This window comes from Nerophis lumbriciformis, linkage group LG10 (assembly GCF_033978685.3).
Source record: "Nerophis lumbriciformis linkage group LG10, RoL_Nlum_v2.1, whole genome shotgun sequence".
NCBI lineage: Eukaryota > Metazoa > Chordata > Actinopteri > Syngnathiformes > Syngnathidae > Nerophis > Nerophis lumbriciformis.
The window spans coordinates 21,218,127-21,245,123 of NC_084557.2; the positions used below are offsets into that span (position 1 = coordinate 21,218,127).

A 26,997-nucleotide genomic window follows, 5' to 3' on the forward strand; every position below is an offset into this window, starting at 1 on the left:
ATGGGGGCGGGGGGACGGACTGAGCGAACGATTCGTTCACCGCGGATTAACGACATGAATCACTCAGTGAACGACAACGCTCTCTGCTCTGCTTGCCCCAATGCCGCGAGTGATTCTCCTCCCGTCGCGGGGATATGTTTCATGCCATTGGCATCCGTTCTCCATTCATTCTCCAAGCTAACGGCTAATGTTGACTCAAGCCACATGAAAACAAACAGACACATTATCTCAACACATAAAGTTATGAGAGTAGAGGAGACAGAAATAAAGTCAGTGCAGGGCAAGGCTGAGCAGCAGCGACGCGAGGGGGAGGGGCGGGGAGTAAAGTGTAGGGCAGGCTGTTTGAGAAGATTTAAAATTAAAATAATAACTAATGTATGTACATATACATAGGCTATTATTTATCTTGATTTTTATATTATTTAAGCTATTTATTTTCTTTTTTATTGCATATTTAAGTTGATATTTCCATTTTTATATTTTTAAATGTAAGCTACAGAAATTTTAGTTTTAATGTTGGCTTTTCTGGCACTTGGTTTAATATTTGTTTAGTTTTATTTAAGGTAGCCTATTTATTTTCTTTTTGTTTGCACATTTAAGTTAATATTTTCTTTGTTATAGTTTTAAACGTAGGCTAAAGAACATTTAGTTTTTATGTTGGCATTTCTGGCTCTTAATTTATTTGTTTTATTTTGAAGGTATTTATTTTCTTTTTGTTTGCATATTTACAGAACTGCTTCTGCAGAAGTGATTCGGTGATTCGCCGACCTGCGCACAGAACTGCTGCTGCAGAAGTGATTCGGTGATTCGCCGACCTGCGCACAGAACTGCTGCTGCAGAAGTGATTCGGTGATTCGCCGACCTGCACACAGAACTGCTGCTGCAGAAGTGATTCGGTGATTCGCCGACCTGCACACAGAACTGCTGCTGCAGAAGTGATTCGGTGATTCGCCGACCTGCGCACAGAACTGCTGCTGCAGAAGTGATTCGGTGATTCGCCGACCTGCACACAGAACTGCTGCTGCAGAAGTGATTCGGTGATTCGCCGACCTGCGCACAGAACTGCTGCTGCAGAAGTGATTCGGTGATTCGCCGACCTGCGCACAGAACTGCTGCTGCAGAAGTGATTCGGTGATTCGCCGACCTGCACACAGAACTGCTGCTGCAGAAGTGATTCGGTGATTCGCCGACCTGCACACAGAACTGCTGCTGCAGAAGTGATTCGGTGATTCGCCGACCTGCGCACAGAACTGCTGCTGCAGAAGTGATTCGGTGATTCGCCGACCTGCACACAGAACTGCTGCTGCAGAAGTGATTCGGTGATTCGCCGACCTGCGCACAGAACTGCTGCTGCAGAAGTGATTCGGTGATTCGCCGACCTGCACACAGAACTGCTGCTGCAGAAGTGATTCGGTGATTCGCCGACCTGCGCACAGAACTGCTGCTGCAGAAGTGATTCGGTGATTCGCCGACCTGCACACAGAACTGCTGCTGCAGAAGTGATTCGGTGATTCGCCGACCTGCGCACAGAACTGCTGCTGCAGAAGTGATTCGGTGATTCGCCGACCTGCGCACAGAACTGCTGCTGCAGAAGTGATTCGGTGATTCGCCGACCTGCACACAGAACTGCTGCTGCAGAAGTGATTCGGTGATTCGCCGACCTGCGCACAGAACTGCTGCTGCAGAAGTGATTCGGTGATTCGCCGACCTGCACACAGAACTGCTGCTGCAGAAGTGATTCGGTGATTCGCCGACCTGCGCACAGAACTGCTGCTGCAGAAGTGATTCGGTGATTCGCCGACCTGCGCACACTGTGTATTGTACTACGCACGCCCCCTCCCCTCCTTTTTTTTTGGGGGGGGGGGATTCGCCGACCTGCGCACAGAACCGCTGCTGCAGACGTGATTCGGTGATTCGCCGACCTGCGCACAGAACTGCTGCTGCAGAAGTGATTCGGTGATTCGCCGACCTGCGCACAGAACTGCTCCTGCAGAAGTGATTCGGTGATTCGCCGACCTGCACACAGAACTGCTGTTGCAGAAGTGATTCGGTGATTCGCCGACCTGCGCACAGAACTGCTGCTGCAGAAGTGATTCGGTGATTCGCCGACCTGCGCACACTGTGTATTGTACTACGCACGCCCCCCCCCCCCCCCCTCCTTTTGGGGGGGGGGGGGGGGGATTCGCCGACCTGCGCACAGAACCGCTGCTGCAGACGTGATTCGGTGATTCGCCGACCTGCGCACAGAACTGCTGCTGCAGAAGTGATTCGGTGATTCGCCGACCTGCGCACAGAACTGCTCCTGCAGAAGTGATTCGGTGATTCGCCGACCTGCACACAGAACTGCTGTTGCAGAAGTGATTCGGTGATTCGCCGACCTGCGCACACTGTGTATTGTACTACGCACGCCCCCCCCCCTCCTTTTGGGGGGGGGGGGGGGGGGGGGGATTCGCCGACCTGCGCACAGAACTGCTGCTGCAGACGTGATTCGGTGATTCGCCGACCTGCACACAGAACTGCTGCTGCAGAAGTGATTCGGTGATTCGCCGACCTGCGCACAGAACTGCTGCTGCAGAAATGATTCGGTGATTCGCCGACCTGCGCACAGAACTGCTGCTGCAGAAGTGATTCGGTGATTCGCCGACCTGCACACAGAACTGCTGCTGCAGAAGTGATTCGGTGATTCGCCGACCTGCGCACAGAACTGCTGCTGCAGAAGTGATTCGGTGATTCGCCGACCTGCACACAGAACTGCTGCTGCAGAAGTGATTCGGTGATTCGCCGACCTGCGCACAGAACTGCTGCTGCAGAAGTGATTCGGTGATTCGCCGACCTGCACACAGAACTGCTGCTGCAGAAGTGATTCGGTGATTCGCCGACCTGCGCACAGAACTGCTGCTGCAGAAGTGATTCGGTGATTCGCCGACCTGCGCACACTGTGTATTGTACTACGCACGCCCCCCGCCCCCTCCTTTTTTGGGTGTGGGGGGGGGGGGGGTGATTCGGTGAACGAATCTTTTGAACGAATCAATTTAAGGAACTGATTCTAGTGATTCAGTACAGTCAAAAGAACTGCCGATCCCATCACTACTGCCTGTTAGCTGGTGAGAGTTAATTCTAGATTATAAATCATGCCTCTCACCTGGATAGAGAAAGGTTGTGGACATAAACCGAGAAATTGTTCATCTGTGACATTCAACTTATATCCGGAGAGATAAGATTGCTAGATTGCAGCACAGTTTTGTTTTTTTTAACCCTTCGCAAAAATCGTGATTATTTTTTCATTTAAAAGGCAATCTTTGAACATCCCATCAGTCGGCATCCTAGTGAGATCAGATTTTGTACAGTAAGTGATTATTTTATTATATTTGTTGGCTCCCAAGAAGTCTGCCATGATTAGTAGTGTTGTTGTCGAGGGAAAAAAGCGAACCTCGAGATGCATCTATGAAATTAATGCGCCTCTGTATGCTTAAAATAATCAAAATATGTAAATATTATTATTATTACGAATGTGTATGTTACTACATTACATACAATATATAGTTACAGTATGTATATAAAACGTTGATGGGGGTGTTTGGATGTTTTTTAGAGAGCTGTATAGGCAGAAGAGTGCGACTCCCATAGGCTCCATTGTTAGCTGACTTTCATTTACGTTTATTTACAAGTTAGAATGCATAAAAAAAAGAAAAAAACATATCTATGCTTATCTTATTTGTGAAAGACAGGCAAAATTCTAAAAAAAAAACTGTAGTTCCCTTTTAAGTCTCCCACACAGAATCTTAATACAATGTATTCAGTAACAAATGTGTCTGCATCATACAACTGCGTCATGAACTTAAAGGACCTATCGTGAAATGTGTTTTTTCTGACTTATAAATGTCGTCACAATGTTTAATACTCGTGTTAAAAGATGCCAAAGCGTCAAATTATAAGGTTCATGCATTTTGGTGTGAGCTCGCAGAAAGTTTTGTATGCCTCTGTTCTCGGGGCTTTGCAGTCTGGCTATGTTGTTTTGTCACAGTGAGGTGGAAGCACTTATTTAGACATCAAATCAAACTCTCAGCTGCTTCAGGCCATGAAAAAACCCAAAACAAGGTAATATAAAGTATTATTTTCATCTAATCAAACCAAGTGCATAATAACAACGGCATACAAAAGGCAGTGACATAAATAGTGCTAAAGAAACAGCTGTTTATGCAATTGATCAGAGATTGTGCAGTTGTACCTGTAATTGTGACCGGGTGAATCTAATTTTTTTTTTTTAAGTTCATTTTTGACAGTTTCTTGGAAAAAAATATTGGTGACTACTTGAAGATATATTTAAACAGTGTACATTTTCAAAAGACAAATTATGTGGTTTCATTTGCAAACTGGGAACACCTCCAGAATCGAACATCTTGCAGACAGACTCAAAAAACGGGTTTTTAAAGGGACTGTGGAGCAAAATTCATGTACATTTTAAACCAAAACATAACCAATACGTATTATTTGAACCACAAGGAAGGGTTTTAAACATAGATTAAAATCATATAGGGGCCATTTAATTTTAACTTCACCATGAGCTTACCTAAAAAACAATTACCACTCCACTTCAACTTTAAAACAGCATAACATCTATTCCAGATGTCATACCTAACATTGTTCTCTGAGTAATTTCTCTTGATCACGTCTTTTCTAACATTCTACACTACAAACAAATTAAAGCATGTTTCTCGTTGTCCCATTGGGTTGAGTTTGTTCTTGCCTTGATGTGGGTTTAGAGCCAGATTTCTTTGTGGTTTGTGCTGCCCTTTGAGGATTTTGTGATTAAGGGCTGTATAAATAAACTTTGATTGATTGATTGATGTGCTATGATTTGAGCTTATATCGGTATGGGCCAATACTCGGAAGTGGAACAATTGTATCGGGACACCCCTACTTATTAGTATTTTTTTTTCCAACACCTTTTCTCCACATGTTCTATTCTTTTCTGTTTGATTAGAACATTGCGACTCTTTAAACACAGGAAATTTCAGATAACAGTATGTAAACAACTACAATATTGTAGATGCCAATATGTAAAAAATATGATGTGCGGATAGATACACAGTAATAGATTAAAAATGCTCTGCTTCTTCCTGCTTTTTTATGGACCTCCTGTCAACTGACAATTCTGTTGAATTTTGCAAATGATACTATGGGATGCTCCTTAATACAACCTGCATCGCTAAAATTGTATAATTTTTTAATTAAAATTGTATAATTTTTTAATTAAAATTGTATAATTTTTTTATTAAAATATCCATCCATCCATTTTCTACCGCTTATTCCCTTTGGGGTCGCGGGGGGCGCTGGAGCCTATCTCAGCTACAATCGGGCGGAAGGCGGGGTACACCCTGGACAAGTCGCCACCTCATCGCAGGGCCAACACAGATAGACAGACAACATTCACACTCACATCCACACACTAGGGCCAATTTAGTGTTGCCAATCAACTTATCCCCAGGTGCATGTCTTTGGAAGTGGGAGGAAGCCGGAGTACCCGGAGGGAACCCACGCAGTCACGGGGAGGACATGCAAACTCCACACAGAAAGATCCCGAGCCCGGGATTGAACCCAAGACTACTCAGGACCTTCGTATTGTGAGGCAGATGCACTAACCCCTCTGCCACCGTGAAGCCCTAATTAAAATATATATTTTTCAAAATATATTTTGATTTCAAACCATTATTTTTTTCCCCTCAATCTTGTCTTGTAGGCTATTTAATTGCAAGAGTTCAGCGTGCTTTATCTAACCTTGCAGCTCACAATCAGGACTGATGAGACTGGACATGACTACACTGATGACATCAGCTGACCTACAACCTTTGATGCACACTGGCAGCAGTAATGCTGCCCTTGGCTTGACTGTGTGCTGCAAGGTTGGTGGGAAACACGCAAACTTTAGACCCACTTGGGAGGCAGCTGGCCTCAAAAAAGTCATGTTCTCCTCATCTGCACACACACAAACACACACTCTCACACGCACAACGAGTCACAAGTCTCTAAAAGGCAAGACATTAGCGTGAGCTCCAACTGAGTGAGATCACTTTGGGTTAAACTATTTTCTCACAAACACTTTCTCACAGTCAAAGTAATAATGCAAACATACAGATGTGCAAACACACAGATGTACACAAGCACAAGTTAAATATGCCTGTGTCTACGCATGCGCACATGTTTTCCACCGTCACATCTTGTGACAATATTAAAGTATTTCAAGCCATGTGTCATAAGCTGTCAGGAGCACTAGTGTCAGTTCTAACAAACAATGACTATTTTGGGACTCTGCCTGTCCTATGAAATCATGCACATTTTGGAAGTGATGCCTTGTCGTAATCAATCATTTTGCTGAATGATAGAAATTAAGGTTGTGCGATATAGACTTTTATTACTATCATCATATCGTGATGATGCATGTTGATGACACATTTAAGCTAAGTCCCGCAAAGGCGTCCTCGACAGTTATTGTCCCTTCACAGTCCAGCATCTGAATCACTTATCCTCGCCTCCATGGCAGCAAATAAACGTTCTTACACATATCACTATCACTGGAGTACTAGAAGACGAGGAATAGCTAAACATTCTACACTACACAAAAAAGTCGTGCTAACCACTATGTTATGTAGCTCTTAAACAAGTAAACAAGGATGGGTGGATTGACACAAATATCGACAGTAACGATAGCAAGAACAGTATCAGTTATTGATCGATACGACAGTGATTAGATCAGGGGTGTCCAATTAATTTTAGATCGGGGCCACATGGAAAAAAATCTACTCCCAAGTGGGCCAGACTGGTAAAACCACGGCACGATAACTTAAAAATAAAGACAACTTCAGATTGTTTTCTTTGTTTTAAAATACAACAAGCACATTCTGAAAATGTACAAATCATAATGTTGTTGGGTATTTTTGACACTTGCATGTTGTGGTTAATAGTATTCTATCTTTCTATCTGTGGTTAATAGTATTCTATCTTTATTTGTCGTTATTTATACTTTCTTTATTTATACTGCGGCTGTCAACCCACTGTCTAGCGCATCGTGGGGTGAGGTTTACACTATCACATTCGTTACACGCATATAACAGTAGCTCTCGAAAGGATTAAAAATTTGTAAGTTTTGAATTTTCTTTGGCCTCCAGAAGACCAACATCATATATTGTAATTCACATAAAGTAAGCAAACTTGCACTGAAAGCAATGGTCTCTTACTTTTTATAGCGGTTGTCGGCTGACTTAGCTTTACACTTGTGTGGCGACTAAAAATGTCAAAAAATTAGACCTGTGAGACACATCTGCAAAAGCATATATTAGGCCATCCATTATGCATCCCTCATCCATCGGTTAAGGCTGAGTGTATTAGCTCATTTTTTATTGGCCTTTGGCATAAACTAAAAATACAATGAATTCATTATTGATGAGATAAATTATGTAATATTACACTTTTTTTGCTTAGTCATCTAGATAGCAAAACTTATATTGACCGACATTGGATTATTTTTAGCATCTTTAATGTGCAAAATTGATCAAAATGCATTTCTCAGTTGACCATCTGTCCTTTCTGTTGCAATTGACTTCACCTGACATACAGGAATGTTATCTTGTGTGTACTAAAAGTGACTTATCAGCAGATAAGAAATACTGCAAATATTTACTGCAGGAAATATTAGCAGGTAAAATCTGGTAGGTATGAAAGAAAGAAAGATGTGAAGGTCGGGAAGAGAATACAAAGATGAAAGCAGAGATGATTACATATTTTGTTTTATATGTCTTATATGACATATCAAAATATGTCTTTACTATAGTAAAGACAAATAAGTCCAAGAAAGAAAGACTATAGTATTGCTGCAAATAATCCATTGGCTCACTGCATCATTTGTAGCTTTTAAAACCTCAGAAAACAGTCATAAAATATGTTACATTCCACAGAAGTGCTGTAAAGATGACTTCATGTGATTTTCATCTCCTGATGCATTAGCAGTACAGCATAAGAATCCAAACAATAGACAGAGATAAATCTTTTCTGTAGAACATCATGAGGTCATCATCACACATACATCTGGAACGATATCTGACCTCTGATCCTGCTATATGATGTCAACACACACACTTACTACATATATTTAGTTTTATAGATTTAGAGTTGTCTAGAGTCATGAGCTTTGGGTTATGACCAAAAGGACAAGATCACGGGTACAAGCGGCTGAAATGAGTTTCCTCCGCCGGGTGGCGGGGCTCTCCCTTAGAGATAGGGTGAGAAGCTCTGCCATCCGGGGATAGCTCAAAGTAAAGCCGCTGCTCCTCCACATCGAGAGGAGCCCGATGAGATGGTTCGGGCATCTGGTCAGGATGCCACCCGAACGCCTCCCTAGGGAGGTGTTTAGGGCACGTCCGACCGGTAGGAGGCCACAGGGAAGACCCAGGACACGTTGGGAAGACTATGTCTCCCGGCTGGCCTGGGAACGCCTCGGGATCCCCCGGGAAGAGCTGGACGAAGTGGCTGGGGAGAGGAAAGTCTGGGCTTCCCTGCTTAGGCTGCTGCCCCCGCGACCCGACCTCGGATAAGCGGAAGAAGATGGATGGATGGATGGATGGATGGATGGATAGATTTATAGTGAAGCTCACTTCAGGGGCTTTTAAAATGATATTGGATGCCAGTTAGGCACTGTTGTAACTTTATTTTAATACTACCCTAATCTGTGTAAAAACTGTGGAAATTTGCATCTAAAATATTGTGAAGATTAACATTATAGGAGTGGCATCAAAATAATGAAATACACACCAACCTCATGATAAGCCAAATAGATAAGAGTGTTTAACACCCACTTTCTTCCAGAATCCATCCTTCACCTTATCTTTCATGGAAACTGCAGTTTCCCCTGACACACAAACGCACGCACCCTGCAGCCTTTCCATGTGATGTCATCACGCACACACCCATGAATGCTACAATTCAGATATGTACACGCAACACCCCCTCAAATGCACAACCACATACTGTAGCACGCATCCAAGGCATAGTGTGCGCACAGTTGCTAAGCTACATGTAAGCACCACTGACCCAAATCATGCAAACACCCAAACAACAATTCTATTGGCTGTGTCTTCCTGCGGAATATTCTCTGCCACTGTCGTCGTGGAAACAGCAGAAAAGAAGGGACAGTGAAGAAAGACGTGGGTGACACAATTGCTGACTGGGGCTCTTTCAATGGTGACAGAAATACTGTAGACATTTCAAAGGAAGGGGAATATAATTATGTGCGATATTATGCATGACTGAGTGTACATTTGTATGACTAATTAAGGAGTCTGTATCTATGAATGGCTCATGAAAAAGCAATATGCTGGGGGAAGAGAACACAGATTTACTTGAGCAGCACACCCCTTCAACCTTATTTCCAATCCTGACTGAGGCAGATTATGCTTTCTGTTGGGTGCTGACACATTTGAGGATGGATTCAAGCCTCTGCTGTATGTGGGTGAGATAGCGCCCTGGCAACTGCTTTACGCAAGATGTTATTAACTCAATGAGACTATTAAGAGGCTCGTGGCTCCTGCTAAATTAAGCCTTAGTGTGCTTCGTGGAGGCTATGACAGGATAATAATTGTGATGTATAAGCGCACCAGTTCAACTTCAGCATTATTTCAGATGATGTTAAGTGAGAGACCCAACTCCTGAGGAGCTTAAACATCAAATAGTCTTTGGAGAGCATTCCTGGAGCACGAAAATACACTTTTAGGTGCCAGTCTTCTGCTAGATAATAGGGGGCAGATCGATCCAATTATGGACAGTATTGAGACCAATGGTAGTATAGGGAGCTTTATAATCTACATTTATCAGTCCTCTATTATTTATGCATTGTTTTGTTAGATTGTTGGATGTTGTTATAGTTATAGGTCAGGCCTATTTAACGGTCCATGGGTTCAGTTCAAAACTTGTGAGAAACATTTATGAGGCAAATTCCTACAAACACTATAGTGGTTGCGGAGGAGACCCTGCCCCAAGTGGAGGAGTTCAAGTACCTCGGAGTCTTGTTCACGAGTGACCTCTGATCCTGCTATATGATGTCAACAAACACACTTACTACATATATTTAGTTTTATAGATTTAGAGTTGTCTAGAGTCATGAGCTTTGGGTTATGACCGAAAGGACAAGATCACAGGTACAAGCGGCCGAAATGAGTTTCCTCCGCCGGGTGGCGGGGCTCTCCCTTAGAGATAGGGTGAGAAGCTCTGCCATCCGGGGGGAGCTCAAAGTAAAGCCGCTGCTCCTCCACATCGAGAGGAGCCCGATGAGATGGTTCGGGCATCTGGTCAGGATGCCACCTGAACGCCTCCCTAGGGAGGTGTTTAGGGCACGTCCGACCGGTAGCAGGCCACGGGGAAGACCCAGGACACGTTGGGAAGACTATGTCTCCCGGCTGGCCTGGGAACGCCTCGGGATCCCCCGGGAAGAGCTGGACGAAGTGGCTGGGGAGAGGAAAGTCTGGGCTTCCCTGCTTAGGCTGCTTCCCCCGCGACCCGACCTCGGATAAGCAGAAGAAGATGGAAGGATGGACTATAGTGGTCCTGCTGTATAGAGAAACTTGGACCATTGTAAACACATTGACAGTGCCTTGCACGGGGGTCCAAACTTGTGATTTACATAACTGAAGCATTCTTCAAGAAACTCCTCTCCTTTTTGGCAGTTACACATTTTTTTCGTAATGTGATGTATGTAACTAAGTGGCCTTGTGGTTAGAGTGTCCGCCCTGAGACCGGGAGGTTGTGAGTTCAAACCCCGACTGAGTCATACCAAATACTACAACAAAATGGGACTCATTGCCTCCCTGCTTGGCACTCAGCATCAAGGGTTGGAATTGGGGGTTAAATCAATTAATAATTCCCAAGCGCGGCCACCGCTGCTGCTCACTGCTCCCCTCACCTCCCGGGTGGTGAACATGGGGATTTGTCGAATGCAGAGGACAAATTTCACCACACCTAGTGTGTGCGTGACAATCGTTGGGACTTTAACTTTAAGGTGTTGCTGTAGTTTGTTGGCTTCAGGTGCAGTCAGCGGTCACTTGTACAACTTCTTTAGTTATACTTGTATGTGGTCCTCAAGGTTCCATTTTAGGTCCTCTCTTATTCATAATTAGGGCTATTCAACTTCAGTTCAGTTAATAAAAACGTGTGAGAGACTCACACTTTTGCAGAAGGTCCTTTAAAAAGAGCAAAGCACTTCTGTAACTCTGACAAAATAAATAGACCAAAATCACGAGGACGCTGGGTCTCTGGAATATGACAATATGACTGCGTGGGTTCTCTCCGGGTACTCCGGCTTCCTCCCACCATTAAAGACGTGCATCAGGGGCGAGGTTGATTGGCAACACTTAAGTGGCCCTAGTGTGATAATGTGAGTGTTAATGTTTTCTGTCTAGTTGTGTTGGCTCTGCAATGAGGTGGCCACTTGTCCAGGGTTTACCCTGTCTTCCGCCTGAGTGCAGCTTGCATAGGCTCCGGCCCCCCAGTCCGTCCTTAGCTTTCTGGAAATGTGGCCTTCTAAACAATTTACTTGAATACCCATTATAGATTGATGATTAAATGTTTATACAAAACGATATTTACCGTGGATCAAATTAATACTAAAATGTGCAGTATCACCCTCTCCTACTGGATATAACTCTCTACTGCTGTGACATGTGATGCAAAACAGTGACATCTACTGGCCAAATATGTGTAATGACAACCTCCCATTCATGCACAAGAAGGACAATGAAGCCCTGTGAGGTTATTGTGATTTAAAAATATCTATCATGAGATATGTCCCCCTCAAACCGCACACATACCAGTGAGCAGGGACACTTTGTGGAAAGTGCCCTCCAACTTCCCCATGAGAATGTGCACAAAGCCATCTTTGGAGAGATGACTGGCTTCTTTGGAACTCTGGTCATAAACCACCACTTCCTGCTTCCTGCCCAGCTCTACCTGCACAAAGAACATAAAAAAGATGGTGATTATTGAATACAGACAGAATGAGCTCACAAAAAACACAAAATAATGTGTAAAAGGTGTTATTCACATGTATTTTTTTATGGCTGTTAATACAACCCTCGGTGAGGAAAATGTCTGCAGTTGTATGCACAATTCATTAATAGTGATTCAGTTGTATGTTAGGATTGGAATAGATAGCATGACAGTATGAACACCCTGTAAGGTTCATCCATAACTAGAATATTTATGTTGCAAATGAATGCATCGGTAAATAAAAAATAATCTGGTGCAGTAATCATCGTTGTGATGCTGTTGCTGTCAGCCATAAAGAAGGTACAAAGTGAGCATGTGCAATGTGAAGCAAAAGAGAGCATGCGCCTCAGCCCTCTCTCTGTTGTTCCTCCCCATGTTGTCAGGCAGGATTTGGTCACATGACCAGGAGGTAGCACCTACTGCAACTCTGAATCGCTGCATCACTAAGGAGGGAGAGGAGAAGGGGAGCGGGAGGATGAAGGCAGACAGGGATGGAGCGAGCACGGGTATCAGAGCAGGGGACCAGGAAGAAATGGTTGCGTAATGATGACAAAAAGGCAAGGCAAGAGAAGAATATGATTTCCTTGTTCAGCTCAACACACATATAATTCATAATCCACATCTACAGTGTGCCATTCAAAACAGCTCCCGGGCAAAAGTGCACTTTCCTTCATTCAAGGTGGTGATGATAGCCCCATGGCGTGCACAGCTGTACTGCACCTTTCACTGCGAGTGTGCTTGCGTCTAAGTGTCAGACGCTGATTATGTTTCTGCTAACATAGCAGCTGCCTTGGCAGACAGCCATGCAGGTGATTTGGACTTGACAAGGTCAGCATGCTGGAAGCTACATGCGCTCAAATCAACAGAAAGCGGCAGCCTTAACAAAGCTTAGAGCCCGGTTTGTATAGCATGTGTAGGTGACATGTGACACCATTGGGCGCAGTAAACACATTCGAAATATGTGCTACAGCTGTCTCAAAAACAATCAGAATACTAATGTTCTTACCTGTATTTTATTTCCCATAAAAGTTAGAAGACGTGTGCACTTATATTGTTTAGATATTTCATTACGCTTTGTCCAAACATCTTTACGGAGGCTTTATAATTTTGGAATGATAATCCTAATGGGATCAGGTCTAATTTGGGAGCCTGATCTCAGTGCCTGAGGGTTAGGGTGAAAATGTAGAATGTACATAGCACGCACGCATGCACACACATACCACAGTGCTGTCAGTGGATAAGGTTTATTTTGTGAGCAAAACAAAAAGGAAGCAGCGGCATAAAAATAGATCAGGCTTTTTACTCACTGTCAGGCAGGCCGAGTGTAAAATGTTAAGCATTTACACAACAAAAATAAGGGAAGTATGAAGTTCTTTTTGTAGGGTGATTATTAGTTAACGGGATATTTATGCTGCTGGGTCACAATATTTAGTTCGTACTTTAAGTTTGGGAGGAGACAAATTATGTAAGTTTCGACAAATTAATTTCCACTTGTTGAATGGAGATAAATGCAATACTTTTGTTAAATAAAATTTGACAACTACAATGAAAAAGTAAAGTAATTGGTGCCGATGTCTGTGTCAGGAACAAATATGTTAGTTGTCTCTACATCTTTCTGCAAATACAATGTTTAAAAAAATAATATGAAGTCACAAGTGCTCCAAGCTTTTGCAATATTTCAAATGTGGGATTTCAATTCTAGCTGAGAATGGCCTCAGCGCCCCCCACAACCCCGAAGGGAGTAAGCGGTAAATGGATGGATGGATATTTGAAGTACTTTAATTTGAATTCAGAAAAATTCCTTAGCAGCAATAATTTGTTATGTTTAACAAAGTCGTTGCCTTAAATTCTCTACAAGCACTAAAATTAAACAAACATTTCCTCTATTTTAATGAACATTTATTTTTGACCATTGTCCATCACAGAAGGTCAGAATAATCTTTACTGTTATTGCACAAGTACAACAAAACCCGTTCGAGAGCGGGGGCCGAGACAAAAAAAAATGAATAGGTAAAGCGCATATACACATGTTGACACAGAAACTACAAGACTTGCAACATGAGGGGACAGGGCGGGCATCGGGCTGGAAGCTGCCAGCCACTATAGTGGCGCTTCTCCGTTTTCTGTCACACCACGTGGGGTGAAGTGTCGAAGGCGTGTGATGGATGGAGGTGGGGTATGTGTGTGTGTGTGGCGTGTAATTTTCGTGGATGCATGTGTGTGTGCAAGCCTGTTCCGTGACCTTGGTGCTCTCGCATACGCGATAACACAACCAGTCAGTCCAACAAAAGTCCTCCATGAGAGACAGGTACCGTATTTTTCAGACTATAAGTCGCAGTTTTTTTCATAGTTTGGCCGGGCTCTTCTTTATAATGCATTTTCGGCAGGGGCGACTTATACTCCGGTGCGACTTATACTCCGAAAAATACGGTAAGTAGTTTGTTTTTTTTCTTCTTTATAATGCATTTTCGGCAGGTGCGACTTATACTCCGGTGCGACTTATACTCCGAAAAATACGGTAAGTAGTTTGTTGCGTCTTTGCTGCACTGTCCTCTGGGAGAGTCTCGAAACTTTGACATGTCGCGTGCAGCCAGGTAAAACAATCCAGATTACAATGTTTGTGTTTGAGAGAGTGAAAACATATTTAAATTTTTCACTCTAATTGTCTAGTTCTGGTCCTCAAATTTATCAGACTTCGCTAAGATGTCTATGATGTCCAAGATGTCGTCAAGTTTTCAATTTAGTCCAAAATCGCAAAAGTTTGAGTGCCCGGAGCTCTGCCCGCATCCTTCAATCATTTGTGGCAGATTTATAGGGTACTTTGAACAGCTGCAAGCATCTTCCAATTTGTCGACACACCGAGGCAAAGCTTACTCCAATCAGCAGCTGTCCTGTTATCATGACTCCGAACAGTTAGATATATTCAATGTCCTCGATTAAAAGGGTCGCGACTCGCCAGGCACGCCACACTATGCGTCTGAGTCCGTAGAGTCGTGTCCAGCAACAACTAGACAGGCAGGTTTCCACGAACCCGAAATATTGTACATTTTTTGAGAGGACAGTTGATCATTTCCATTGTTTACATTTTGGAGAGCAGTGCAAAAAGAAGACACAAATAAGAAGCATGCAGGATGAATAAGGGAGAGGGAAAGGGTCAGCCTTCGATGAGTGCAGGAGAGAAAAGCCATCATCCATCCATCCATCCATACATACATTTTCTACCGCTTGCCCCTCTCGGAGTCGCAGGAGTGGCTGGAGCCTATCCCATCTGCATTCAGGTAGAAGGCGGGGTACAAGTTGCTGCCTAATCGCACGGCCAACACAGATAGACAGACAACATTCACACTCACATTCACACACTAGGGCCAATTTAGTGTTGCCAATCAGCCTATTCCCAGGTGCATGTCTTTGGAGGTGGGAGGAGGCCGGAGTACCCGGAGGGAACCCACGCAGTCACTAGGAGAACATGTAAACTCCGCACAGAAATACTCCAAGCTCGGGAATCGAACCCAGGACATTCTTACTGCTCCATCCGTCTGCCCCATTTTCCGTCATTGGAAGTTATATTACACCGAATGAAATAGTCTGTTTTATAGAAGATTATTTTATTTTTAAGTGTCAATGAAAAAGACCTGCTGTAGTTAAAATAGAAATTAGGTTTATAGTAACAATAAATCTATGAAACGGTGTATGGAAATATACTGTAAAGCAGGAGATTGGAAAACACCCAACAAATCAATTGGAAAATAATAGAATTGCACTTATTCTTTCTTTAACACTTCCTGTTTGCAACCATAATTCAAATTAATGGAATTTAATTAGAATTTGGGAGACGTTCTCAATTAAAATTTTAATTTTGCATATGCCCGACGTGCTGTGCGCACATTGTTTAGTGCAGGAAAGGTCAATGATCTCGCAGAGTGAGTGTACTAATGCTGCAGCCTGTCAGACTGCAGCATTAGTACAGAGTCTCCATCCCTCTGCAGTGCTAGCTTGGGCGTTCTGACGCATGAACACTGCAGGTAAACAAGGAATGCTCATTGTAAAAAGGAAGAGTAAGGGAGGGGCCTATGAGACAAGAAGGAGGAAAGACAGATAGGAATTTTAAGAGGGGTTAAAACAAATGAAAGAAAGCCAAAATGTTGAAGCACGGGGAGGCAGGTGCGATCAGGTTGGATCAAAACGTCTAGAAATAATATGAAAATGTAGCCTGTAAAGCATGACATGACAAGAAATCAACAACACAATAATGAGTGTGTGTGTATAATGGAAAATCTGGACACTCCTCCATTACGTAACAAAAAAGTTGTATACATTTGTAGAACACAGCTTGGCTAACATCTTGACCTCAGCAAGGCTACTGATTGTCTGAGTCAAGCAAGCAACACAAGAGTTTCCTGGTTGGGCACTCCCAAAACTACAGCCAACCACAATTACCTACATGCTAATTCAAAAAGCTGTTGGCAGCTGATCAGTCATTTGAAGACTCCACCAAATATCTCTCACTTTGGAAATGACCCACAGGCCCCGATGATGTCATTGACGGCTGCCAGTGGTGCAATGAGGAGTGTGTTCCCCGTACTTATGTCTGCTCTTATAGGTTCCAATTCCAACTTTAATAAAGTCAAAGCCAGGCAAGTTTGTGGTTGCATGCAGCGGACGCTGGTTGCAGTTTGTGTGATTTCTTAGTTGGCTGGAGGGAAGGATTGTAACAATCTCTAGGTGATGCTCTTATAGATTCCAATTGGGGTTATGGTTACCAGCAGTGGTCGAGTTTGCTGTGCATTGCTATGCTCCCTATGAGAGTCTGTAAGCAAGTGTGTTTGCAGTGAAAGCCCTGTGCAGTGTATTACTACTGCAGTTTGCTTTAATAAAGTCAAAGCCAGGCAAGACACAGTACTTTAAAATTCATGAAGGTGTCGCTGACGACAGGATAAATCCTAAGCTTAAATATATACCTCCAGTTTGTTGCTCAGCAATGATTACCAGACACATTCATTTAACTGTGTCAACTATTAATGTCTTGAGTTCTGTTGGTGTTGGCTGATCTCACTCATCTGTCTAATCTAGACTAGAAACCTGCAAATGATTTGCGTTTGTTTCACACATTAATATACATTTCCATTGCACCTCACATGTATACATAGAATGCACGAACAGCAAAGTGCACATGTATGCTGCAGATCAGGTTAAACCGTGTCCGCCGTCTTATTTGAAAAGAAAGCCACAATTCTCTTACATGACGCATGAGTGTATCATTATAGTTGCCTCGTCTTTGTTCATCCACATACTTGGGCAAATGTTCATACAAATTGAGAGTGACGTATATAAAGTGACTAATGTGTTTGTTCAACTGCAAGATTATTTTGTTCTGACATCATCAAAGGAACACAAGGCATTTCCAGGCTCAGTGGTATACTTGGGGGGAAAAAAAATTTCAGTTACAGTCTTTGTTTGAACCTAGCAATGAACTAATAAATGTGAGTAATCAAACAATTCCAGGATTCAAACACTGGGTGAATCACCCTGGGAAAGAATCCATATAGTGAATAATCTACTATGTTTTACTGATACTATCGAGCTTGAATAACAAAAGAAAACTCTCAGGTTTCACAATAACTGCCTGCAATTTATCATTCAGAATTAGGCCTTTTGTCCTGCAGAAAACACATCTCTTTCCTCCTAAACCGGTAGTAATTTCACGTACAAAGTAACGACATGACATCAGTGCATAATGGTGGCGTTCTGTGAGGATTCGGAAGAAGTAGCTTTCAACAGTTAACTTTTTTACAATCCTGCCTCATATATTGCAGCAAGGTAAACAAAAGTTATTATAAGATCGTAAGTCTTTACTGGAAAAGTACATGCAGACAAGGCTTGGAGTAACGTCTTCTCCGACAGCTAGCCTGGACGACCCACGAACCACCACAAGCCGCTTTAGAGGGAGGCGCCGCCACGGCAGATGTAGCACTAGCTTGCTGATCAGGGTAAAGGCTAGACTGTGACCAATTCCATCTGTTCAATGGATCATCTTTCATTATCATTTATTAGCTGGGAATAATGATACCTTTTAGAGTTAAAATGTGTTTAGTAAGTATGTGAGGCATATATTAGGGCTTAAACATGAATGTTGTTTTGATGCATTGAACTTGTTAACATCCTTCTTTGAGAGTAAACAGTAGCAATTGAGGAGAAATGGAGATGATTTTGGAGCTGAATCTAACAGTACCTCAACTTAAGAGCACATTGTGTTCCATGAGCGAGTTTGTGACTGTTGTATCTCAAATTAGCCCCACCAATTGAAATGAAGTTAAATCAATTCCAAAGACACGCACCTGGGAATAGGCTGACTGGCAACACCAAAATTGGCCCTAGTGTGAGAATGTGAGCCTAAATGGTTGTCTGTCCATCTGTGTTGGCCCTGTGTTGGGGTGGAGATTTGTCCAGGGTATTTTAAGCGACTTGTTTTCATAGAGATGGTTGCCTGTTTCTCTTGTGACATTTGGCAACACTGATGTCGTGTAACAGTAGGAACTAGGCGATCACGGTTTATATTCCACACATACGTATTTGAATGACGGACCAAAGAAATCAGAGTTGCGAACAAGTAATATTTATGTCTGCGTATCAAAAGGTAATGCTCGACCATCCAGTTTGTTGAGCCAGGTCTAGACAGAACAAATTGAAACACACGTCAAACAAACAGTATCTGCAGCTTTTTAATATTGTTATGGAAACATGTTCTCTGTTTGGACGTTTGTGGTTGCATGCAGCGGACGCTGGTTGCAGTTTGTGTGATTTCTTAGTTTAGATGGCTGGAGGGAAGGATTGTAACAATCTCTAGGTGATGCTCAAACGCGCACGTCAACTGTCGGATCAAAACTTATGTTTGTAATATAATATAATAATGCAATATGTAATATTGGACAACAATATGTAAGAATACAGTAATGCTTTATTGCTCAAACGACACTGTAACAAATTGAACTTCAACCAACGGTGTAAATGCTTGTAACTCAAGGTATGCTGGCCTCGCAAAATTACAAAAGACAAACTTTTCACTCAATGTAAACAAAGAGACATGGGAACCACTGTCCAGAGAAGACGACGGAAATTAATTGGGCATACTCTCAGAATGGATGCTCTGAATATCACCCGGACTGGACACCTGAAGGGTAAAGAAAGAGGGGACGACCCAAGAACACCTGGCGCAGAACAGTAAAGAGAAAATTGAAGGACCTAAATCACACATGGGAGAATATTCAGAAACTGGCCGAGGACTAAGAGAAGTGGAGGGCATTCGTTGTTGCCCTACATGCCACTGGAGGCATAAAGGGCTGTAAGTAAGGTTCTCGTAAGTTGAGGTACCACTGTATAGTGTTAAAATCAAGCTAGCAGGACAGTTTGGAGGGAAAGGAGTGAGCTAGTGTAGCATAGTGTATGGTGGCACCTCAATGCAGCAGCATAATTCAGGCTTGATTAAAGTCTCAGAAAAAAAAATCTTACTTTTAGGACCCTATCAATTACTCATTTGCTATTCACAGGTGGTCTTGGAACGCAGCCCTGCAAATAGCAAAGATCTACTGTATTTACTACATACAATACTTACCTTGTCATTTAGAGCAATAACATTCTGAAATGCCTGTGAACTATAACTTTTCTCAGACAAAAAGCTTTTTTTCCAGCTTGCTATCAGAGCTACAAACACCTTAATCGATGAACCTTTGTGGGTCCAGATTAAAGTGCAGAGAAATTCATACCTCTACTTAATTTTTTTGTGTATGGATCTACATTTCCATAATAAAAGGTGTTTGCACTCCAATTTGAGTTCACCTCCTTATTTATATAAAATACCAGTGTCACTGTTTAATAAACACTCTTCCTTACTCCGCAATATTCCCTATGTTCAGAGCTGGCAACTTTTGCAAATATATGGTGCAGCATCAGCAGAATGGGTGGAGAGCCTTACTGCATAAATGCATTAGTTGGTCGCAGGGCCGTAACCAGGATTTGACAAATACTGAGGTCATAAAATGGTGGTCTAAGAGGAGCTTTGAAAGGCTTAAATCATGGGTATCCCAGCACCGTATGAATAATAATATCTTAAGCAACACAATGAACAATCCACTTTTTATTTAAATACTACGCTGAAGTTTAGCGTATTAAACAATTTTAACATCATTAAAACGTAAGTTTACAAACTTCATATCATTTCATCTCAGATATGGACTTTGTAGTTCAAGTAGAGGATGACCTACTGCATGGTGATGCACAGCGCACACAATGTCCTACACAAAGTATATTTGCAGTCAGTCATATTATCTACTTTTTGTCACTTTAAAAAATACAGAGGACATGACCTTAAAGATAGTTACAGCCAAGGTTGGTCTCGTGTAGTCTTGACGTGCACTGGGCAGCAGAGCACTGAGCCAACTACCTATACCACCCATATCATGACAACGATCAATTGAATTGAAATTTATGAAAAATGTAAATGATAATCTTTCTGGCATGTTTTTAGTCCAGAGGGCTGGAATAAGCTCCAGCTCCTCTTTACCATGCACACTTCTTTTTTTTTATTTTTAGGTCTGACACAAATTTGCCTCATGTGTAATACACCTAAACAAGCTTATATATATAAAAAAAAGCAACATTTAATGATGAGTCTGTTTAGATTTGTACTTCAGGTACCACCAAGTCTGGCTTCCAAACAGGAGAAGGAGTGTTTCAGGCTGACTGACTAGCTTTCCCCAATACAGTAGGGATTAGCTGCACAAGCAAAGAAAGCAGCCACTTTCGGAGAGAGAAACTAGTCTTCTATAAAGGGCAAGAGACGCCTCATTCCCAACTGAGGCTGTGCCACTCCTCTTGCAGCACTTCCACCACCATACATTCCTCCGCATCCATGTATTTTTGACCTACATTGACAGCCAGCATCCATCCAAGCGCCTATGAGTGGATGGGATGTAAAGGAGAAATAGGACACCGTTTGGATTGTTGGAGTACCAATGGATGCTTGTTCAATCAGCTCAGTTAACTGACGCTTCGGAAGCTTCTATGAAAGAGGGTGAGTGCAGCGCCTGGGGGTTGCAGGCTATTAAAGCTCAATGGGATGTGAGGTGGGAGGCAGTCAGGGAGGTGGTGGAGGCTGCATCCCGACCATGAATACCCTCAGTGCTGCTCTCCCGCTTCCTGCATTCACTTCCCTGACAAAGAGCCACAATGGTGTCCTTTGCTGTCTTGGCGTTGCTCGGAGCCATGTGGGGGGTAAAGAGGATGTGTGTGTGTGTGGAAGCAAGGTTTAACACTGCACAGCCACTCTGCACGTGCCGAGCCCGCGGTCTGCCACTGGGCACACAAAAGGGATGATGTCATGCTTAACCAATAACAAAGGAGTCTGGCTCTGTCAGGCCTTCCTCTTGCACCCGGCTAGTTCCAGCTTTATCCAGCCATAGCATTAATCGCAAGCCTTATGCTCTTTTGTGGGGGGTGGGGAGAGGGCAACAGCACACAGGAATAGGAGATAAAACAAAGGAATAAACTGTGAGGCAATATGTGTGTGGTAATTGACAGTCATAAATGTTTCCAAGATGATGCGCTAGAAATACCGCTCAGCCCCCACAAACCATTTCTAAATTTGTAGACAAAAGTCATGTGATTACACAACCTAAAATAATCCATTTTCTGAAAATAAATATAGTCCTTTTTTTTGCAAATGAGTCAGAAGCACATTTCTCCAAAGATGTCTGACTATCAGACAAAGCACTGACTTTTTGAATTTTGCCAAGCTTTTGGGAACATTTATTCATTGCATTTATTTTTTTTATGTTTATTTTTTTTTTAGTTGTTGCACAATTGTTTGTGACTCATTAGAATAACGAGAAAATTGGTGCGAAATTGATGTGTATGGTTAGGGATGGGTACCAGATCCGGTACTTTTTTGTCACCGACCGAATTGATAAAATCCGGACTGCATGGAGTGCTGTTAACTTTAAATATGCTGACATAGCTTCCACACGGCCGTTGAAATAGAATGCACATGAGAGCAGAGGTGTGTGTGGGTGCCGTGATCCGATTCGTTTTTTTTCTTTATCAATGCACACATGTTGAAAGTGCAATTTCAATGATGATGACGTGCATTTATTAAAGAAAAGAATGAAGGTTATGGCAAGCAGAATTTTTTGTTAATATTAACTACTTTCCCTAAAATATACTTTATGGATAAGGTGTGTTTAATCCGATTACTCGATTAATCGAACAAACAAATTGATTGATTACTCTCTCTAGGTCGTCCTCAGACGAGCCTTCCATCGTTGCTTCAAGTTATCCCGATTCTCCATACATTTGGCCAGTTCCTTGGTACTCTGAGCTCCTGCGTCCTTCTTGAGTATGTACACGTATGTTAGTGTGGGACGTCCTCTTGACCGATGCCCATGTGTTGGTTCCCACAGCACCAATTTGCTGGCTGGCAGCTCCTGATGCCTTTGGCAGTGTCCTGCTAGTCTCATTCTCCTTACAGCAATCTTCTCGCTCACCCTGGGTATTCCCTTGTAGAGGATTCTGTTGGTTACGTGCACACTCTTGTTGATGTCAAGCACTGCACGCAGCATCCTGGTGTAGCATCCATCCAGAGACTTCTCCAGGATTGGCTTCAGGGTCCAGCATTCGCTGCCATAGAGGAGAACGGACTCAACTGTCGCATAGAAGAAGCTGAGTTTGATTTGGTTGATATTAACTAATTTCCCTAAAATATACTTTATGGATAAGGTGTGTTTAATCCGATTACTCGATTAATCGAACAAACGAATTGATCGATTACTCGATTATTACAATAATCGATTGCTCCAACCCTAATTAAAATGATCAAGAAATACACATTCTTAATACATATAGATTATAAATGTTTCACATTTTAAACAACAGAAATTAGTGAACTAGTCAAATAAGTTATATCTATTCGGACTCCAGTACTCCGGAATGCTCTACCGGTAACAGTTAGAGATGCTACCTCAGTAGAAGCATTTAAGTCCCATCTCAAAACTCATTTGTATACTCTAGCCTTTAAATAGACCCCTTTTTAGACCAGTTGATTTGCCGTCTCTTTTCTGCTCCGCCCCCCTCTCCTGCGTGGAGAGGTTATCAGGTGACCACAGATAAGTGCTAGGTGTTCAAAGTCGGGACCCAGGGTTGACCTTTTCTCTGTGCATTAGTTGGGGACGTCTCTGCGCTGCTGACTTGTCTCCATTCAAGAAGATCCCCTGCTAGCCTCACTATGGACTGGAATCTCACATTAACTAGATCCACTTGATATCCATTGATGTGGGATCTGAGCCGAGGATGTCGTTGTGGCTTGTGCAGCCCTTTGAGACACTCGTGATTTAGGGCTATATAAATAAACTTTGATTGATTGATTGCACCGGTCGCCCAGGGGCGGGGAGTCCCCACATCTGCGGTCCCTTCCGAGGTTTCTCATTGTGTCCATTGGGTTGAGTTTTTTTCTTGCCCTGATGTGGGATCTGAGCCGACGATGTTGTTGTGGCCTGTGCAGCCCTTTGAGACACTTGCAATTAAGGGCTATATAAATAGACTTTGATTGGTTGATTGATTGATTGATTGATATAATTTATTGAGCTGCACCTCTATAAATATCGTGATTTGGTGGGTTACACCTAAGAGGAACATTATTAACATCCGACTGTCATCAGTAGCCTGTGTGCGTTTGTTGCGTTACCGGTTGAAGAATGTGCTAAAAATAGCTTTTGGAGAAATAGTGCAAGAACCCAGGAAGAATGTCACATGTCGTAACCTTCCAGCTTTGTTGTTGTCCAGTCATGTAATACTGTAGGGTGATATACAGTACACGAGGGCACAAAAACATCCCAAACATAAAACACACCAACAACAACCCCCTCCCCTGCTTAGGTTTCCCCTCTCAGACTTTCTTGAGTTTCACACAGCGACTAAAAATACAGGAGTCAGCGTGACACGGTCGAACGGGACATGGAAAAAAGGCTGTCATATTCAGAAGAGAAGTCATGGAAACTGGAAGGATCCAATTTCAAGGCCACTGAAAAGCAACCAACTTACAGTACATATGCCTGTCCAACAAATATAGCGTCTACTGATGTGGGCTAGCACCGATACTCCTGGGATCGTCACGCTGTGAAGGTGTCATCAAGTCAGTGACTTCCCTGAAGGTACTTAACCGGGGTAAATATTTGCAGACAGGAGGATCTTTGGTATAGTTTGGTTTTAGCTCCCATGACACTGGATCATGCCATACCACATGACCATTTCTACCCATTACATGCAACAGTGTACATGACACACAACGCGCCTTTTAAATAGGCTCATCATGCATGACACAAAACACGCTGTGTTCAGCCTTGCCAAGCTCACAGGCACTCACCTTTATTTTGCCATTGGGCTGCAGCAGCTCTGTGACGGACACCTTGTCCTGCTGCAGTCGCCTCTTGACGAGCTTGGAGCAGCAGACATTGACTGCGCCCTGCACATGGGATGCGTTGTACTCGGAAAACGTCCTGCTGTCAATCACCAGCAAGCGGCCTGTTCCTCTCTGAATGAGGCTCGCCAGGCGCTTGATGTCCATGGCGCTTCGCTTAGTCGGCCCTTTCTCCCCTGCCATGGCGTAGGAGGGGCAGAGACGGAAGAGTGGCAGAGGAGATTGCGCAGGAGGAGATAGGGACAAGGTGGCGAGGTCAGCGATTGAGGGGTACCACTGAGGCAGGTGATGAGAGAGTCATAGTGCCTGAGAAAATAGAAGAAAGGAAAATTAATAAGAACCCTTTATTGATTTGGGCGATATGGCCTGAAATCTATATATCCATATAAACTGCAGCTCTCTGCGATAACAATATATATCACTATCATGCTGTAATATTGTGTCATTTTGTTTGTAATATTTTGTCAAAACTATTGATCTACTTTCTAATTTACAGACAAAAACACAGGATGGCGGTGTCACAACGTCAATCAAATATTATAATAATTTCCTACTACAGGCTGGGATTTAATTCATTTGCTTTTGCCCATAAAGCCTAACTGTGTCCAACGATGTATTTTCTGAGTTTGTAAACAACAACACAACTGACAACATTTTGAATAATAAAAATTATCGATCCAACCAGTGTAATACCAACTATATACTGATACTATATTTTGTATCGTTACTGCCAATATTTGTACTGATCCGCCCACCTTTGTTTACATTCAAGAGCTTGCGGTTAGCGTTTCCTCCTATAGTGTGTAGTGTAGCATGTTTAGCTATTCCTCTTTCTTCCAGTGATTATACTTGAAAGAAACGTTGTTTATTTGCCGCCATGGAGGCGAGCATTGTTGACTTACATGCAGCTTTGCCCTGTAGAGGGACATTAGCTGTTAGAGAGAACGCTACATCGCGGTTGAGGACGCGCTCGTTCACTTGTCGCTGTCAAATTAGACAAAACTTTATTGATCCACAAGGGAAATTGTTCTGGACACAGCTAGAATGTTTCATCAACACAATATAACGATGTTATTAATAGCTCTAATTTTGGCCAAATTTATGTAATTTATATCCTATATCGGGTAACCCTAAACCAGTGGTTCTTAACCTTGTTGGAGGTACCGAACCCCACCAGTTCCATATGCGCATTCACCGAACCCTTCTTTTGTGAAAAATAAAATGTTTTTTTTTTTCAAATTCAAGAAAAAGTTATACCGTATGTTGTTTTACTGGTGCACAAAATGAACCGTGCATGAACATCACCTTGTTCAAAGAACAAAACCAACACAGTGCATGAACTCAAAACAAATTACACACCTTACACACAAGGTGAAAAACTTATTCGGGTGTTACCATTTAGTGGTCAATTGTACGGAATATGTACTGTACTGTGTAAACTGTACTGTTTCATATAATGTATTTTCTTCCTTTGCGATCTGCTAGTAAAAGTGTCAATCGATCAATCAAACAACCTGCAAATCAGATGGAAAATTAGAGGGAACATTGTTTGGGGGTATCCATAATACGCTGATAGGGAGAAGTTTTTATTTACACGATAAGTCGGATGTGTCTTTACCTCTGAGCAGTGTTGGGTTAGTTACTGAAAACCAGTAACTAGTTACAGTTACTAGTTACTTTATTTCAAAAGTAACTCAGTTACTAACTCAGTTACTTACACCAAAAAGTAATGCGTTACTGTGAAAAGTAACTATTTAGTTACTTCTTTTTTTCTTCTTTTTTTTTGTAAAGCTCCCATTAATGCCCTTTTTGCCTTCATTTCAGTACTGTTATTGCACTGGAGAATAATACAATCTGTTGATCAACTTGACATACATTTTTATTTTCCTTTTAACATAATGAATGAAAAACAGTGCAACATAAAAAGGCATTCCTCCTTTCTTTAAACTTGGACCAATGACCATTAATAAAAAACAAGTTTAAGTGCAACATAAGAAGAAACATCATCTTCCTTGAAACATAGGTAGTGAAATAAAGCCTGACATCTGGAGTGATGCTGCTGTCTTCCACACTTGGAGCCATGGATTGTAGAATCCTTGTTTTCAGTGGCAGGATCATTGACACAGATGGTGAAGTTTCAGTGCTCAGTAGAGATGGAACACTTTTAAGCACCTGGAGGACCTCATCTGCCACTCTCACATCATCATCAGACAGGGTGACATTTGTCTTCAGGGTGTTGTGGGTCAATGCAGAGTATATAGCTGCCTGCTGCTCCAACATATCATAAGTGGAGTTCCACCTCGTTGGGACATCATGTATGAGCAGGCAGCTTTAGCATTTCTTGCTTTGTCTTAAGCACATGAGCAGCTGTTGTGCTTGGGTGGAAGTAAGAAACCTTGATCCTCCCAAAGAGGCGCTCCATCCTATTGACTGAGATTCCCTTCTGTGATGCCAAATTCACTACATGTGCAAAGCACCTATCTGTGGTCCCAGTCCTGCCTCAT

The 26,997-nt window shown here is 42.7% G+C and overlaps 1 protein-coding gene across 3 annotated transcripts in view; it reads right to left on the reverse strand.

The window, feature by feature from the left end:
* Positions 1-26,997, reverse strand: part of dusp8a (dual specificity phosphatase 8a) — an 82,725-nt gene that overhangs the window by 43,912 nt on the left and 11,816 nt on the right. For all 3 annotated transcript variants that reach the window (XM_061970028.2, XM_061970029.1, XM_061970030.2), the window contains exons 2-3: positions 24,440-24,799; positions 11,853-11,991 (exon numbers count right to left, since the gene is read on the reverse strand). In XM_061970028.2, the coding sequence (XP_061826012.1) occupies positions 11,853-11,991; positions 24,440-24,676 (376 nt within the window). In that variant the 5' untranslated portion in view covers positions 24,677-24,799. The remainder of the gene's footprint in view (positions 1-11,852; positions 11,992-24,439; positions 24,800-26,997) is intronic.